The sequence below is a fragment of the Phaseolus vulgaris genome, chromosome 6 (genome assembly GCF_000499845.2).
Source record: "Phaseolus vulgaris cultivar G19833 chromosome 6, P. vulgaris v2.0, whole genome shotgun sequence".
Taxonomy (NCBI): Eukaryota; Viridiplantae; Streptophyta; class Magnoliopsida; order Fabales; family Fabaceae; genus Phaseolus; species Phaseolus vulgaris.
In genome coordinates, this window is record NC_023754.2 from 23,592,026 (window position 1) to 23,607,708 (window position 15,683).

At 33.2% G+C, this 15,683-nt stretch overlaps 2 protein-coding genes across 8 annotated transcripts; one reads left to right on the plus strand and one right to left on the minus strand.

Annotated features, from left to right (window-relative positions):
* Positions 1-165: 165 nt before the first annotated feature.
* Positions 166-6,757, minus strand: LOC137832024 (2-succinylbenzoate--CoA ligase, chloroplastic/peroxisomal). Of its 4 annotated transcripts, XR_011084503.1 has the most exons (11): positions 6,483-6,756; positions 5,272-5,344; positions 4,911-5,076; positions 4,709-4,807; positions 4,122-4,219; positions 3,595-3,788; positions 2,987-3,114; positions 1,447-1,832; positions 923-1,004; positions 537-742; positions 166-447 (listed from the first exon to the last, which is right to left on the minus strand). XR_011084503.1 is itself a non-coding variant. In XM_068639983.1 (10 exons), exons 1-10 carry the CDS (start codon positions 6,680-6,682, stop codon positions 318-320), a joined length of 1,680 nt encoding a protein of 559 aa, XP_068496084.1. In that variant the 5' UTR covers positions 6,683-6,747; the 3' UTR covers positions 166-317. The 4 variants fall into 4 exon arrangements, 3 of the variants coding, with proteins under 3 accessions (XP_068496084.1, XP_068496086.1, XP_068496085.1); XM_068639983.1 differs by lacking the exon at positions 923-1,004 and having other exon boundaries at positions 6,483-6,747; XM_068639984.1 differs by lacking the exon at positions 166-447 and having other exon boundaries at positions 611-745; positions 6,483-6,757.
* Positions 6,758-8,694: 1,937 nt separating this feature from the next.
* Positions 8,695-14,628, plus strand: LOC137832025 (ADP-ribosylation factor GTPase-activating protein AGD12-like). Of its 4 annotated transcripts, none has more exons than XM_068639986.1 (10): positions 8,695-8,842; positions 9,024-9,102; positions 9,808-9,909; positions 10,244-10,325; positions 10,513-10,588; positions 11,977-12,140; positions 12,385-12,517; positions 12,808-12,924; positions 13,039-13,134; positions 14,285-14,628. In XM_068639986.1, the coding sequence occupies exons 3-10, from the start codon at positions 9,885-9,887 to the stop codon at positions 14,564-14,566; spliced, it is 975 nt and encodes a 324-aa protein (XP_068496087.1). In that variant the 5' UTR covers positions 8,695-8,842; positions 9,024-9,102; positions 9,808-9,884; the 3' UTR covers positions 14,567-14,628. The 4 variants fall into 4 exon arrangements, with proteins under 4 accessions (XP_068496087.1, XP_068496088.1, XP_068496091.1 ...); XM_068639987.1 differs by having other exon boundaries at positions 8,703-8,842; positions 9,024-9,106; XM_068639990.1 differs by lacking the exon at positions 9,024-9,102 and having other exon boundaries at positions 8,741-8,842.
* The last annotated feature ends 1,055 nt before the right edge of the window (positions 14,629-15,683 follow it).

Here is a 15,683-nt window from a genome sequence, read left to right on the forward strand (position 1 = left end):
TATTCTGAATGACCTTTTTTTTTTTGTTTTAGTCTATTAAATTGTTTGGACTGTTTAGTGTTTTGTTTTAGTCTGTATAAATTGATGTTTTAACGAAGAATTTTATAATCTAAAATAGTTGGCTTTTATTTAATGATTCCTTATTAATAAACGAATAAGAGAATATTTTCAACAAATAAAAATATGTGATACAATAATGAACAGTTACTAAATTCTTAGAGATACAAAATTGTACTTAAGTTGACGAGTGAACTAAAGGGATTGGTCAAAATTCTCATGAGAAGCATGCGATGGTAGCAGATGGAGCCATGGAATGTTCAAAGATTACTGTGTAAAGATTGTAGCAGAGACATAACTTCCTTTCTGACTTCATCTCTTCTTATTTTTCCTGTGGTAGTGAGTGGAAATGGCTTTTTCCATGCAATAAACATTTTTGGTATCTTGAACCTGAAAAGAGAATAAACAGAAATCATCTTTTGCTTCCCCCAACCAAGCTACTAAAGTATTCTCTTACAAACATGGATTCGGAGAAATACCTGCTTAAATGATTTTCTATACAATGTAGCTGGAGATTCTTTCTAGATAGATTAAACTCTTCATTTGAAACACTCAACTGCTCTGACCATTGCCAATTTTCTCCAAGTTGGATACATGCTGCTACCATCTCTGTTAGTTGAGCATCTGGGATTCCCACAACAACAACACTTGCAATCCCTGGATGTTGTAGTAGAATTGCCTCAACCTACTTCAAACAAATAATATATGTTCACCCTTCCATGGAGTTGTAAATGCCATAAGTAAAGTGAAGGCAAGCATTTAACTGAGCAAAAGAAGCAAGACTTGATGAACTTCTGAACATGCACAACATAAATGTTCAATATTATTTAGTTATTTTTCTTACAAATTTCATTTCTAGACGTACCATTGGTTTATTTAAACATTGGTTGCTTGGGATATTCTCACAATGAACGTAGTTGGAAAGTTATAGCCTCAGTTGAATGGATCTGTGATGAGTGAAACCATGAAAGGATATAGTTTGCATAAACACGACACTTTCATGAATGGAAATGAATAAACTATTATAACCCTTCATGGAAAGGTAGGTCTTAGTTTCATTTTCTTTATGTGTACACAAGAGACTTTTTGCTCTGATAGTCAAAATTTAAGAAAGAGGAGGAGGAAGATTCCATACTACGATTAAATTTATATAGAAGCATTCAAATAGATTCGAATTACCTAAGAAACAATGGCATCACAAGGTAAGTATCATTAACCTTATTATTTTAGTATCTTAATTCATGCAATTATGATCCACTTTGATTATTCATGATATGAGAACTAATTCATCCTTTTGAAGGATAACAATTTGTAATAAAGCAGCACATTCTTTTGGTTTAAATTAGTTCTTTATGATAAGGCAAGCAAGTTAAGTGACACTTCTATTACCTCTTCAGGGTAAATGTTCTCCCCACCACTCTTGATTCGACCATTTGTTCGACCAAGAAGCCACAAATTACCATAATGATCAATTGATCCAATATCACCTGTGTCAAGCCAAGCTTCATTGTTCTGACTTAATGGATTTGTGTGAGTTTCCCAATACCTAAGCATTATGTGTGGTCCTCTAGTTAGAATTCTCCCAATTTGACCAGAAGCATCTGCACTTATCTTCAGTTCAACATGGGGTGCAGGCTTGCCAACACAAACACCTTGTGGCTGCTGAATAAACTTGTATGCTGCCAGAGCAAATGTTTGAAGGGACCTGTGTGTCTTTTCATCCATTGGATCATACAGTGTCAGGAATGTCAATGAAGAGCATGTCTCTGTCATCCCTTTGATAAATGAAACAGACAAAGGCTATAAGACCAGACCAGTGAATTTCCATCTATTACACACAAGAGAAGTAGAGAAATTTTCAAATGGTCCAATTTCAGTCGCCATCAGACATTATAAATTCTTGTCATTTGGTATGTTGCCTTGAGTAAACATATACTGATAAAATAAAAAAAGGAGAAAAGTGAAACTTTTGATCTTGTCATAGTGAAAAAACAGAAGCACACGTTCTTCAATGTAGACATAGCTGTTTGTTGGGTTGTTTTTTTTCCGTTGGTTAAGACAATGTTCTCCAGCCTACTAAATCAAACCAGTGATTTCATAGATACTGATTTGGAGATGCTATTCCTTCATCATGTTATTGCAGTAGACCAAATACTACCAGTAATAGGTAAAAAATGAATCAATGGCTTTCCAATATCTCATAAAGCAGCTTGAAGTAGGAAGATGATTAAACTAGGCTACGGCCATATTTCTGGTAACTAAGTAGGAGATAAACTTTAAATAGCTCTAAATGAAATTCTTTGATAAAATATATTTATTTAATGGCAGGACCAGATTTCTGTTTCACCATACGCTTTTAGTGCTACATATACTAATCTGGGATCTTAATAAAAAGAAAACATTAAGCACTGGGAACAGCAGCAAAGGATTTCGGTTTCTTGGCACATTGGTTCAAATTAATGGGGCTTTCAATAAGCAGTGCCTTGCTATAATCTTTTAATATGGAATTAAGCATGTCATAGATTTGGCTTCCGATATGGTTCTTTTGATTGTTCCACGGTTAAGTTGATTACTTGAAGTGTGTATCCAATTTGTTTCACAGGTTCTGCTGTAAATTACTTGTTCTAATTGTATGATAGATTGTTGGCTAAATATTTAGCAATTTATTCTAAGTTCTTATGTTTCCTTTTCCTTCTTCTCCCTTAATTTTGTATCACCTCTCTCTCTAGATTGTTCATTTATATATATTTCTTCTCCTAGTTTCATTGGTTTTCTTATTCATATTTTCAAGAGTAAAAAATCTATCAACCTAAAAGCACTTACATGCAAAAGTATGTTAATACAAGTGAAATTTCATATGCAAGTTTTTACCATCTTAAATTAGACAATAAAGTTTCTTCTAGCCAACATGGGGATAAGAAAGACCTACCATAAGCTGAAATAAGTTTAGCTTTGTGAAAGAATATGCCAGTGTCCTTGATGAGCTCATGTGAGAGGCTTCCACCCCCATTAAGTATTTTCTTGACAGTTTCTGCTCCTTTCCATATCACTTTGGGCCTAAAATTATCAAAACAGCGAATCTAGATTGAGAAAGTTGTAAACATGAACTCTGATACTTGGTTTCTAAGGTAAGAAGATAGCAAAACATTTATGCAGAAGAACTGTTAGCATATTAGAAACAAAAAGGATGAAAGAGAGTTTGATCCATAAAACCTGACATATTTAGAACATTTATCTTGAGCAGCTAAAATATAATTTCATTTTACTGCAGGTTAAAAGATCCCAAAGCTAATTTAGCATATTTACTTTGATTGTCGGATAGAAAAAATGTCAGATAGATTCATTTCATATAAAAAGTTAAGACACTATTTTTAACCCAAAACCTTAAGAAGATGGGTCCATAAATATTTTTTCTTACATTTCTTTTCAGGCTCATTCCTACACAATGTGAGACCAAACTCATACTTGAAACCTAACGGTGATAATCTTTCTTTCAAAAATCGACAAAGTTTTGTTTGTATTGAGACTGGAATATACCTAATTACAGAAATCAGACTGGCCATTATTGCAGGAACTGTGATAAAAGATGTCACTGCATATTGCTCTATGGCACCAATAGCTGATTCTGCATCAAACTTTGGCATCAAGACATGACAACCTCCAACCATAAGCATGGTCATGGCTGATGACAAGCCACCAATATGGCATAACGGAGCAGTATGCAGATAGACCTGTAACAGAACAAATGGCATTAACATGGAAAACTTAATCATCTTTCAGCTGGATTTACCATGTGTCTTGCACGTATGTAAAATCTTAGGATCCGGATCCTCTAAAATAAGCAACTTGCTTTGGGGTGTACAGTGAGAAATCTCAGTCGTTGATGAGAAAATTAACAATCAATATTGTTTACACATACTTAACAAATTATTCATGTTATGGGATATCAATCATTGATTTTCTCATCAATGATTGAAATTACTTACTTTATATTTTCTCACTTAAGAGAAGCCATATTCAAAATCTTAATATTGACAGCCTCAGTGTAACACGGAATGGCATACATCATCCTCATTGTAGCCAACAATGGCAATCTTGGCTAAGGACTGTATGAGCAAAGCTCCATGGCTTAGAGTGACTCCCTTAGGCTTTCCCGTAGTTCCTAGAGTCAAGAATACAACAATTTCAGGAACCAAAAAGAAGATATATTTGATCAGAAATTAACACCCTTAGAATAATATTTAAGCAGTAGCACATACACTACTAAAAGGTCATGTCAGTGGTGTTGAAAGGGACCTCCTTCAGTGGAATAAAAGATTTATATATGTAAACAGCAATTTTGGAAATATTGATATACACAAAAATGATTGCCTTCTGTGGAAGGTTTTTTCTATTTCCTTTTATGTAGCTTAACAACTACATGATTTATTCCAAATAACCCGGATTTCATTTGCAACTTCCCTCTGCAACCAAAAATCTTCCTATCTAAGTAGCAATAGTTTTCATCCAAAAAATTTCATAAATAGTCTTAGAATCTTGGTATTTCGTTCCAGTCACCACTAAATTCCCTGCCTGCCTTATTTCTCTACTAACCCCTAAACCACAATCAATTGGAGTTCTGAGGAAAAGTAACTGAGTGAGAATCTTGAACCTGAAGTAAAGCATATTATGACAGTGCCTTCAGGTGCCCATGAATAATCAAATGGTTCAAGCTTTACAGGATGCCTTTTAATCATTTCTGGAGTTAACACTGCAAGGCAGTAAAATCAATAAGTTATAAAGATCATTCAAGTGAAAAAAGGTTTCATGTATATTTTCCACAATGATGACTAAGCACCCAGTGATGTTCCTACCGTTCCACTTAGTAAAATTTAAGGAAGGGGAATCCAACAAAACATGCCACTTCAGAGATGGAACATCATTTTGCTGGAGATTTGAGTACCATGTGTAACTGCTGTCGTCAGTCACTAACAACACTGGCTTCACTGCAGCCAATGCTAATCTTGCCTCTTCAAAACTCTGCAGGAAAGAAATTTGTTTTAAAGCATAACTTTATGATTGGTATATGAAACAGATTGTGATATAAGAAAGTGCAGATAAAATAAGGGAAAAATACATTTTTAGTTCTTATACTTTTAGTCAAGTGCGGTCAGTCTCCTTATTTTCACATTGATGCAATGGCTATTTCTCCAACAGAACAGAAATTTTACTCACCCATCTATAGTTCAGAGGAGCAGCTATTCCCCCAGCAAATGCAATGGCTAATAACCATTCCAGATACCTATCACTGAAAAAGAAAACCTCTATCCATCATCCACAAAAGTAAAATGCATTAACTAGATATTTTATAGGATAGGATCACGTGTTTATAGATTATACAACAATGACCAATACTTTGTTGTTGCAAGGGAATTACAGCCTCCTAGGCCTCTCATAAGCCATAAGAAACAACATAAATAAAAAATATAATATTTTAAACCACCTAAAATCTTTGCATCAACAAAGCAAAAACTGCAAGTAAAACAGTTCATAACATATATGTATTATCTTGCTCGAGTTCATTCTGTTGTAAACGAGAAAAAGAAGCAACACACTCATCGAATATTTGTTAATATAGTTTTATTATTAAGTAAAATCTTATACCGGTCTCATTAAATAAGTGGGCTCCTATCTGTTTCCAGGATCAACATGGCAATTTACAATATAACGATGAAAAAAATGTAAACGCAGAAGTTTGAAAAAATGTATTTGTAGCTGTAGACATTTCACAATATAAATTTATTGCATTGTTTGACCTTAAGAAGGACAAGCTCGTGCCCATGTCATCATCATCTCAAATTCTCAATACAAATCACAAGGAGGGGGGCGAAGAGTCAAATTGAATCGAGAACAAAACAAAATCACAACCAGTGCTGTGCCTGGTCCAAAACAAGAAAGCATAAAATTCTGGTAGAAATTCAAGTGTGATTTATGTTTACTGAATATCCGTAGTGTTTTTCCTCAAAAGTAACACAACAAATTCATCACACCCTTTTAAAGAGAGTAGTTTAATTTCATTACAGACTATGCAAATATGTTCATTATTATGCTCCAAGTTTAAAGGATTGCGTTATGACTTAAGTTGAAGAAGAAAGTCAAATAATATACTAAAGTTCATTGGACAAGAGAGTCTTTCTAAACATAATCTTTTTCATTTATAACATTCCAACTTGAAACTTTGCTAAAGGAAACTGAACGTGATTAATGATTGTTGGTGATATAATACTACCACTAACGCAAAATCAAACTAATACAAAGGAAAAGGAGAAAGATTCTCCTAAAAGAGTAGTAGAAATTCAAAACTGATGCACTTTTGTAGTTCTGAGGTAGTAACAAGAAAAAATGGGAGAGAAAAATTAAGAGTAAGGGAGCAAAGCAAAGGGCACCTATTGTGTGCAGAGATGGCAACCACGTGACCAGGTGCGAGTCCAAGATGGAGTAGGCCTTGGGCCAAAGACAACACTTCCTCCACCAACTGTTGGCCAGTTTTGCGGCGGTTTCCGGTGACAGTGACCAGAAAATGTCGCCGGAAGCCAAACAAGCGGCTCAGACATTGGCAGATGTGAGGATGAGAATAATTAGCCATGAAAGCGAGTTATGTTTGAATTATGTATGTAAGTATGTTAGTTGAGTTCAGAAAACTGTGTGTTTCACATGTATGCATCTTTTCTTTCAGATCTCTTCCAAAATTGCTCATACGCATATCCAGCATCACCATCTGTCACTTTTCTATTGGTGAATTCTAAATTTCTCTATTATCTGTTCTTTGTTTGATTAAGAGCTTTTCCATGTAGAGCTTTCTTTAGTATCAGAATTTCCCATAACTAAAACATTATTTGATATCATTTATTTGAAACTAAATAGAATTATTTGTATACATATATTATACTTTCTTTTCTTTTCGTATGAAAAATTGTCATACAAATAAATATTTCAGTTATAAATTAAATTTTAATATTAAAAATTAGAAAAAAATGTTTAAAAATAATTTGAAATGCATTAAAATTTTATAATTTTAAAATATTTCAATACTAAGTGTGTTTAGAGTCATACAACAATAATTATTACACAAAAGTCATAAAGATACCAAATATGTAGTATATATCCATTACAAATACACCCATAATTAATCATATAACACGTAAAATATCAACTCAAAATATAAAGATAATCATTATTAATTTATAATATAATAATAATTGATTATGTAAGAATATAAAGATTGCTGATAAAAAAAAAGAATATAAAGATTAATATAATTGATTGGGAACTAAAAACATAAAGATATTGAATTATGGAATACATAGAAAAGTTGGCATAATAAATACAATGTACTATGTTCAGACCAAAAACATGGACATTTGTATAACTTCATGGAATCCTAGTGTCCAAATTCATCCTAATCCAAATAAATTAGATTTGCATCTTCCTTCTTCTCCATCAGTACTATTTTTTTTTATCCAAACAGTGTCAATGTTTTATCTTAATTCTTCTCAACTTATGAGACGATTTAGTACATTTTGGTGACTTGGTGATTAATTAGTATAAATCTTTTATCTTATTTTTTAATTAATGTAATATAAAAAGTAAAACTTGGTTATATATAATTATCTAAATAGATAAAAAAAAAATCTATGTTGATGCCCCGATTTTCATTTCTTTCATGCCCATATAAATGGGCCTACAAAGAATAAAAGGATAATAATATTAAACTTGGGGGAACTAAAAAATCTATTTGACTTTCTCTCATTTAAATAATTTGTGCATGTGGATGATAAATTATAAAGATATTTTACTTGTATAAGTTAAATTATACAAATGGTAATTTATTTATTATATTTATTTAGTTTGATCTTTCATAAAATTCTCTGTAATCTTGTATGATTCTAGAGTGGTTCAAAACAATTATTACCTTAGTTTAAACTTAACTCTGTTAGTATTTAAAATTAAATCTTCATCTCACCAACAACAAATAATAACATCAAAGCATCACCAATTACTTAAATAAAATAAAAAATTTAATTTCTTAAACAAATAAAGATATATATATTATATCAATAATATATATTTATTAAGAAGAAAACTTTAAACCTAACTCAATCTCATAAAATCGTCAGTTTATAAGATGAGATTTGCACTCATGAAATGTCCTAATTTGCAGTTAATATGGACTCTCTAACACACATCTTTCACGTTGAGGTTGTCAACTCATACGTGCGATGGTATATTATGGATGATCCGATAACGGTCATATAGCAAGTGGTCTAATAAGTCCAATAAACACTCATTAGATAGACTCAAAATGATTTTGATACCATATTAAAAAAATAAATTTTAAATCTAACAAAATCTTATAAAATAAAATTTATACCTACTTTTATATTATAAAATCTCATAATCTTTATAGGATTTCCAACAATAAATATTAATTACAGTATTATAATTATATATCGAAGTGAAATAAAGGTATTTTAAAAGAAGACAATTTGTTTAGTGATAAAAAAAAAAGAACTTTTCCAAAACGATAAAGGTGAGAATGTGATTGTAAGATAAGATACGACGCAGACAGTATTAATGAATGTTAGGACTTTGAAAGGTATTTGGAAATAAAAGAAATAAATATTTGTGAATAAAATATATAATATAGATTTTGTAGTTGTTGCCGAACAGTCCAATTCGGACATCGAAACCATCACCACCTTCCTCGCATCGCTCTTGTTCTGTCGATTCCTTCCTTTGTTTACTCGTAAGCTTCACTTTCTCATTCTGATCTCAAATCCCTGCTCACCAATTCTTTTTCTTTTTCTTTTTCTTCGATGTCATTGATTTCCCGTGATATCTGTTCCTTGCAAATGTAGAGCCTCAAGGATTTTTTTTCATACTTGCTGAAATCCATTCTCATATTCACAATTTGACTGAACTCCTAGGTTATTGCATGCACCGATCGCATCGTAAAGAAATCTGAAATTTACCGTTGCTGAGAACAGAAAAAAAAGGGAAATTGTGGTAGGTAAAAGTTCATTTTTTCCCCTTTGATTATTTTGGGATTTCGCATCAAAACCCCTTTTTTTTTCTGTGTCTGTTTTGTGAGGAGGAGCGATTATTGAAGTTGGTGTTTTCGGTATTCTAGTTTTCATTTTCTACTTCAAAGAGCGATGCTTGGATATACATGCATGCATTATGCTACTATATGTGGTCCCTGTATATAACCAGTGAGAAAAAAATGTGGATGTCTGGAAATGACTTCAAAAAACTGAGTTCTGATTGTGTGATCACCTCTGTCTTCTTCAGTTGCATAAGTCTTTTGGTTTCCTTCTCTTCGGGGTATAACTGGACTATTTTATTCTTTGGAATTATTCTATTCAGCATGTGATTAACTAAATCTTCTTTTCTTCCTGTGGTTTAAGATTGAATGTAGAGGACATGTTCCGTAGTTACAGGATGAATAAAACTTAGATTTGGTTCTTTAGGTGCTTCTAGTGTTGTTTTCCTATCAATGTGCTTTTGGTGATGTTCTCCGATTAGAAATAGAGTTTATTGCATGATTATTGAGATGAAACTTCAATTTTATTAGAAAGCGGTTCCAAAAGGCAAAAGCACCTAGGGAACTGTATTCAAGCTTTGTCCTTACAGTTTTAATTGAGTTTTCAGTTTGTTGGCACAATATGGAATTGAAAGACTTAAAACAGATATTTCTCTCTACCTTTCCAGGTTGGTTTGCTTGACTATTGTAGAGGCTGCAGCCTTGATGATTGTGTGCTTTAGGCTTGTCAATAAATAGCAACCGAATGGAACTTGGAAGACCTGCCTCAAGTAATCTTATGATATTTAATGTTACATTATATATTAATGAGGTGTTTACAATTGAGAATATTATTGTTGGCTCAGAACACGCGGTGACATTCCATTGACCTATTCCAATATGTGTGAATGATTGGTCCTGTCTATTATCAAAATATTTTAATCTTCAGTTCCTGTAATGACTTCGTCCCCAACTCCTCCATCCAAACATGGGCTTAAAAATTTGAAATATCTGTAAAAGCTTTAAGGTTCTTTAGACTACCTACAGATTGTATTTGGGGGACATTGCAGAGCTATTTTAACTTGTTTTTCTTGAGAAGTTGAATGATTGGAAGGCCTTTTACAGGTAGAAGAAAATTGAAAGATTTATTGCTTCAAAAAGATAATCGTTGTTGTGCTGATTGTAATGCTCCAGATCCTAAATGGGCGTAAGTGTTGCCTTTATTTCCTCATTGTGGTTTATGTTAATTGGCATTATCATACTTGTTTCAGCAAACCGATTGTGAATATGACATAAACCTGTAGGAAACTAACTGCTTGTAAAATAGATTAAAGAATGCATCATGAATATTGCTCTTTCAATATGTCAATTCACTTTTGATAACTGCTTTTCAGGTCTGCCAACATTGGAGTTTTTATATGCTTAAAATGTTGTGGGGTGCACAGAAGCCTCGGTACTCATATATCAAAGGTAAACCATTCACCACCATTCTAAAGTGGAGTTATTGTTCTGGAATTGATGTCTGGATCTTAAAATTACTTTTTCCTCTCGTGCCAAATATTAAATTTGATGCTTGAATTGAGTATCTTCTCCTTTTTGCCTTCAACAAATTTAAAGATTGACAATTCATATTTTTGGGTTGTTATTTTTCAAAAATCTGTGTGCAATAAATTTGACGTGATATGGAGTGTTTTGCAAGATAAATAAGCTAGCTTTTAACTTATTTGACCATCTTAAAAGCTTATTTGACTAAAATAATTTGTTTACTAAGCTAGCTCATTGCACTAACTTGTGGCGATTTTTGAAATGCCAGTTCATCTAGCGATTGAGCTCACAAGCTCCTACTTCTCTTTTGTTCTCAGTTTCGTCCTCACTGTCTTACTATAATTCCTCCTTCACTCTTCTCACGTTAGAAAATCCTTAATGCCGCTCTCAATCATCATGAAAGAAGCAAGTTAAAACTCTCTGAGTCTGTCTCAGTTAAAAAAGAAGCAAACTAACCAGTTTGGCCAAAGTCGTTGAATTGGATTCAACACCAAGAGTGTGGTGAACATTTTTGCGAAAATTACAAAATTCATGAGTTGTATCAATTGCACGTCAGTTTCACCTTCGTTTTCATTTTGTGGTTGAAGGTTGTTTCTACACAAGCATGAATAAGATTAGACAGAAAGGTTTGTGTTCTGTAAGGAACCTTAGCTATACTGTATATAAAGAGTAACTTTATTTTATTCTGGAAGATGGATTCAAGGTTTACATAGTGACCCCACATACCCATAGGCACCAATCCCCAGAGCTAAGCTTCTGCAGAGGAAATATCCTCTCTTTATTTTCTATTAAAATAATTCCCCAAAAAAGATGACTGGGTGTTCCCAATAAGTAACTCCCTTAGCCAGTGCTAAATAACAAGAAATAACAACGTCTGGAAACTAAGCTGACATGGTAACAGAACTGAATAACAACCAAAAAACAAACTTAATGATTGCAACAACCCTATCCTAACTAATCCTCCTTGGTGACACGTCCTGAACTGGTTTTTTCTTCTGCTTCTTGTTCCTATATTTTCTCATGTACACTTCAAATGTGGGGCTTATCATTCTGATCAGGGGCCTAACATCTTCAGGGTGAGTTTCCAACACTAAACAACCTTAAAGTCTGGCATGAAATCAAGCAATCAAATCTTCACATTTCAGCGAATTGACTTATAGTTGTGTTGTGACCCTAGTTTTTTCAGTGGGCTGTCTATCAATGATGGAGATCCAACTTTTCTTATCTTTCACTTTTTTTCAAGACGATCTTAAGTTGATTCATACCAATCTAGTTAAAAGTATTTGTTTGACAGCATTGTTTTTTATTCTCAGGTTTTGTCTGTGACATTGGATGAGTGGTCAGAGGATGAAATAGACGCAATGATGGAGGTTGGGGGAAATGCTTCTGCTAATTCAATTTATGAAGCTTATATTCCTGAAGGACTTACAAAACCTGAACCAGATGCTGGTCACGAGCAGCGTTCAAAGTTCATAAGGTTAGATTTGTTTTCATATACACAATGCATATGTCGTTCTTAGCTTCTTTGATTCATTTTGTTTTATCGTCACCATGAAGTAGGTAATGCTAAAAAGGCTATTGATTCTCACTCTGATATTTGTTTGACCCATTTGCTTCACGATTTATTTTCTTGACTTTCTGCCATTGTTTCAACGAGTCTAGTAAGTGAATTCCCTATAAACTCACGTCATTTTTTATTTGTGACCCTATTTGAACTACAGGTCAAAATATGAATTTCAAGAATTTCTGAAACCGAGTTTGCGCATTGTATCTGGAAAAAGCAGTACAGGATCAAATTCTTCCAAAAGTCTTATCATCGATAGTTTTACAAGTGCTAGCAATACACAGAGACTGGTAACTTCATGTTATGTGTTAGTTCTTCTGATTATCTGACTACTTTTATGTGTAGGGAAGAAATATAGGGACCAATTTCGGAGCAAGCATCTTTTTTGTTTTAAAATATATTTTTTATTGAATTGAGGTGTTGTTGGACCAGATAAAAAGTCTTCTAATAAAATATAGTTAATATAGATCAGATGAAGCATGCTGCATTATCCAACTTTACTAGTTTCACAGCACTGGCAATGTAGTTATCGTCACGAGTGATTTCCTTGGAATGTGACTGATATTGGTGTCAACAACAGGAAGGTATGGTAGAATTTATTGGAATGTTGAAGGTGAAAGTGATTAAAGGCACAAATTTAGCTATCAGAGATATAAAGTCAAGTGATCCGTATGTCATTTTGAGCCTTGGCCAGCAGGTTGTTGTAACTATATGATTTTGGGATACTGTTGCTCTGTATCTTCTATTTATAGTTGTAAAATCAGAGTGTTCTTTCTGAAACTAATTTGGTGCTTTGTCTTAATGCATACAGACTGTCCAGACATCTGTAGCGAGGAGTAACTTGAATCCAGTCTGGAATGAGGAATACATGCTGTCTGTTCCAGAGCATTATGGACAGATGAAATTGGTATATTAGAATTTTGATGTTTTGAAAAGCAGACACTATTTTCTGTGTATATATAGCTACATCACTTAAATAAAATGAGTTCCTCATCCCTCAACGTCCAACACCTTTTACCTTACAAAACAAGGTCCTTGTATTGCTAGCAACATGATCCCAAACAAAGTCACCTTCTCTTGCATCCTTTCCTTTCTCTCTGTTGGAAATTAAACAGTTCTATCCAAATACAATTTGTAATTTGGTTGTAACTAATAATACCTATTGGAAGCAAAAGTTTGAATTTATGATGAAAATGAATTAAAAAGTTACATAAACATTATCCTAGTCCAGACATTCTTCATTTACCTGCTTTGCTATTTTGGTTTAATAGTTAGTAAGTGATTGGAACATCTCATCTAAGGATAGAAATAGAAATCTTTTTTGTACTTGGATTCACAATCTCTTGCTATTTTGTTCTCTTGTCAATTCATAGTGAGCAACTCTTTTTTATCTCAACGCCACAAACTCTAATGTCTTACAATGTTCAACATGGTAAAACTGGTTTTGTACTGCCTTGTCTTTTGGATTTAGTAGCAAAAATGGTTAATATATAGATTCTACCTCCTAGAAAATAGCCTTATTTCATTTTCACTTAGAATTACAGTCTTCTACTGGTTAACGTCGTGTTTAATGAGCTTGAGATTGAACTGGAAATGTGATGCAATCTGAAAACTGTATTTAGTGGAATGGGAGGGAAAAGGAAAGGCACTGCAATCGGGGAGACAATAAAGACATGCTTCAATGTGTGTAGGTATAATCCAAAAAACTAAGTAGGATCCACAAATACAAGCATGGTAGAGAAGATGAAGTGGCAAATTTGGTTTTGTTGAATTTTCTTGCATTGCGCTTCAAGTTGATATTTATTACTTCAAGCCCAATTTGAAGTGTTTTTCTTCCTCTTCCCTTCAAAACTCTTTCAATTAATAAAGATCTCTCTTGTGGTTGATGAATGTCCTGTATTTCACTGCTGTTCAGATGTTTATGTATATTGCATTTTGCTTTGTGTGTTGTTGTTTCGGCCTCTTCCTCTCGCTCACTATGTGTACATGAGAAAGAAGATAACTGATTTTTGGTTTGAAAACATGACAATTTGTCTTATCAACTGGCTGTGCTGCAGAAAGTATTTGACTATGACACATTTTCCGCCGATGATATTATGGGAGATGCAGACATTGATCTTCAGTCTCTGATAACATCTGCTATGGCATTTGGAGATGCTGGAATGTTTGACGATATGCAGATAGGAAAATGGTTAAAATCCGATGACAATGCACTTATTGAGGATAGCACAGTCAATATTGTTGATGGTAAGGTTAAACAAATGATGTCACTAAAGCTCCAGAATGTTGAATCTGGAGAATTAGATCTTGAACTCCAGTGGATTCCTCTTGATCAATAAGGACTTGATTGCTGTTAGCCTATGTATTCTCTTGAAGAAATGTCTGTAATTTTTTCTCTTCACCTTTTGATCCATCATCATAGAGGAACACTATCATCATAGAGGAACAAATAAATCCGATGAAAATGGTTAAAATCCGATGACAATGCACTTATTGAGGATAGCACAGTCAATATTGTTGATGGTAAGGTTAAACAAATGATGTCACTAAAGCTCCAGAATGTTGAATCTGGAGAATTAGATCTTGAACTCCAGTGGATTCCTCTTGATCAATAAGGACTTGATTGCTGTTAGCCTATGTATTCTCTTGAAGAAATGTCTGTAATTTTTTCTCTTCACCTTTTGATCCATCATCATAGAGGAACACTATCATCATAGAGGAACAAATAAATCTGTAATTTTTCTATTTAATTTCATGTATGTTAAATCATTTGACCAAATAATTAGTAATTTTTCTTCACAAAAAAAAAAACAAGAGAACCTTTTTCTTGGAGGGGAGAGGGAGTAGGACAGAAAACGTACACTTTTTAGCTAAGGTGTAGATCATTGGGAATTGATTTTGACAATTTAAATTGAAACTGAATCCTTTTATTCAAAAATTGTATCAATACAATAATGGTACTGCTATTTATAACTGTTTAAATCATAATGAATAAAAAATTTCTAATAACAGAAATATCTAGTATAGGATATGATGGTTAAGAGTTAACAAAACTAAATCATTCCCTTAACTCTTCAAATCTGTTTAGTATAAGTGGTTTACTGAAAATAACCGTTGCTTGCATCTTAGTGTTGCAATGCTCCAATTATGTGTTTACTCTTTCCATGTAAGATTAGATTCTTTACCATTGGTTGTCATGCAAAGTTGCATAGATTTCACATGTTCTAGCTTTAACTCATCAAGTATATATTCAAGCCAAACACATTAACAAATTGATGCTTTCAGATATTTAAAAAATTGTCTATAAATGTTCTTCCTTTCCACCTTATCACTAGACCAATCTGAATCAGTCCAAGCTTACTAATAATCTTCTGATTCATTCAAGCTTACTTCCTAATAATCTTATGATTCATTCAAGCTTACTTTTTCAGTAAGCCATTCCTTATTGTCTCCTCA

Coding starts and splice junctions, on each gene's coding strand:
- LOC137832024 (XM_068639983.1), bottom strand. CDS start 6,682: ATGGCTAATTATTCTCATCCTCACATCTGCCAATGTCTGAGCCGCTTG. Junction 5,077..5,271: donor CTCCTCTGAACTATAGATGG/GTGAGTAAAATT, acceptor TCTTTCCTGCAG/AGTTTTGAAGAGGCAAGATT. Junction 1,833..2,986: donor TAAACTTATTTCAGCTTATG/GTAGGTCTTTCT, acceptor CATTTATCAAAG/GGATGACAGAGACATGCTCT.
- LOC137832025 (XM_068639986.1), top strand. CDS start 9,885: ATGGAACTTGGAAGACCTGCCTCAA. Junction 12,925..13,038: donor TTTTGAGCCTTGGCCAGCAG/GTTGTTGTAACT, acceptor TAATGCATACAG/ACTGTCCAGACATCTGTAGC. Junction 13,135..14,284: donor ATTATGGACAGATGAAATTG/GTATATTAGAAT, acceptor GCTGTGCTGCAG/AAAGTATTTGACTATGACAC.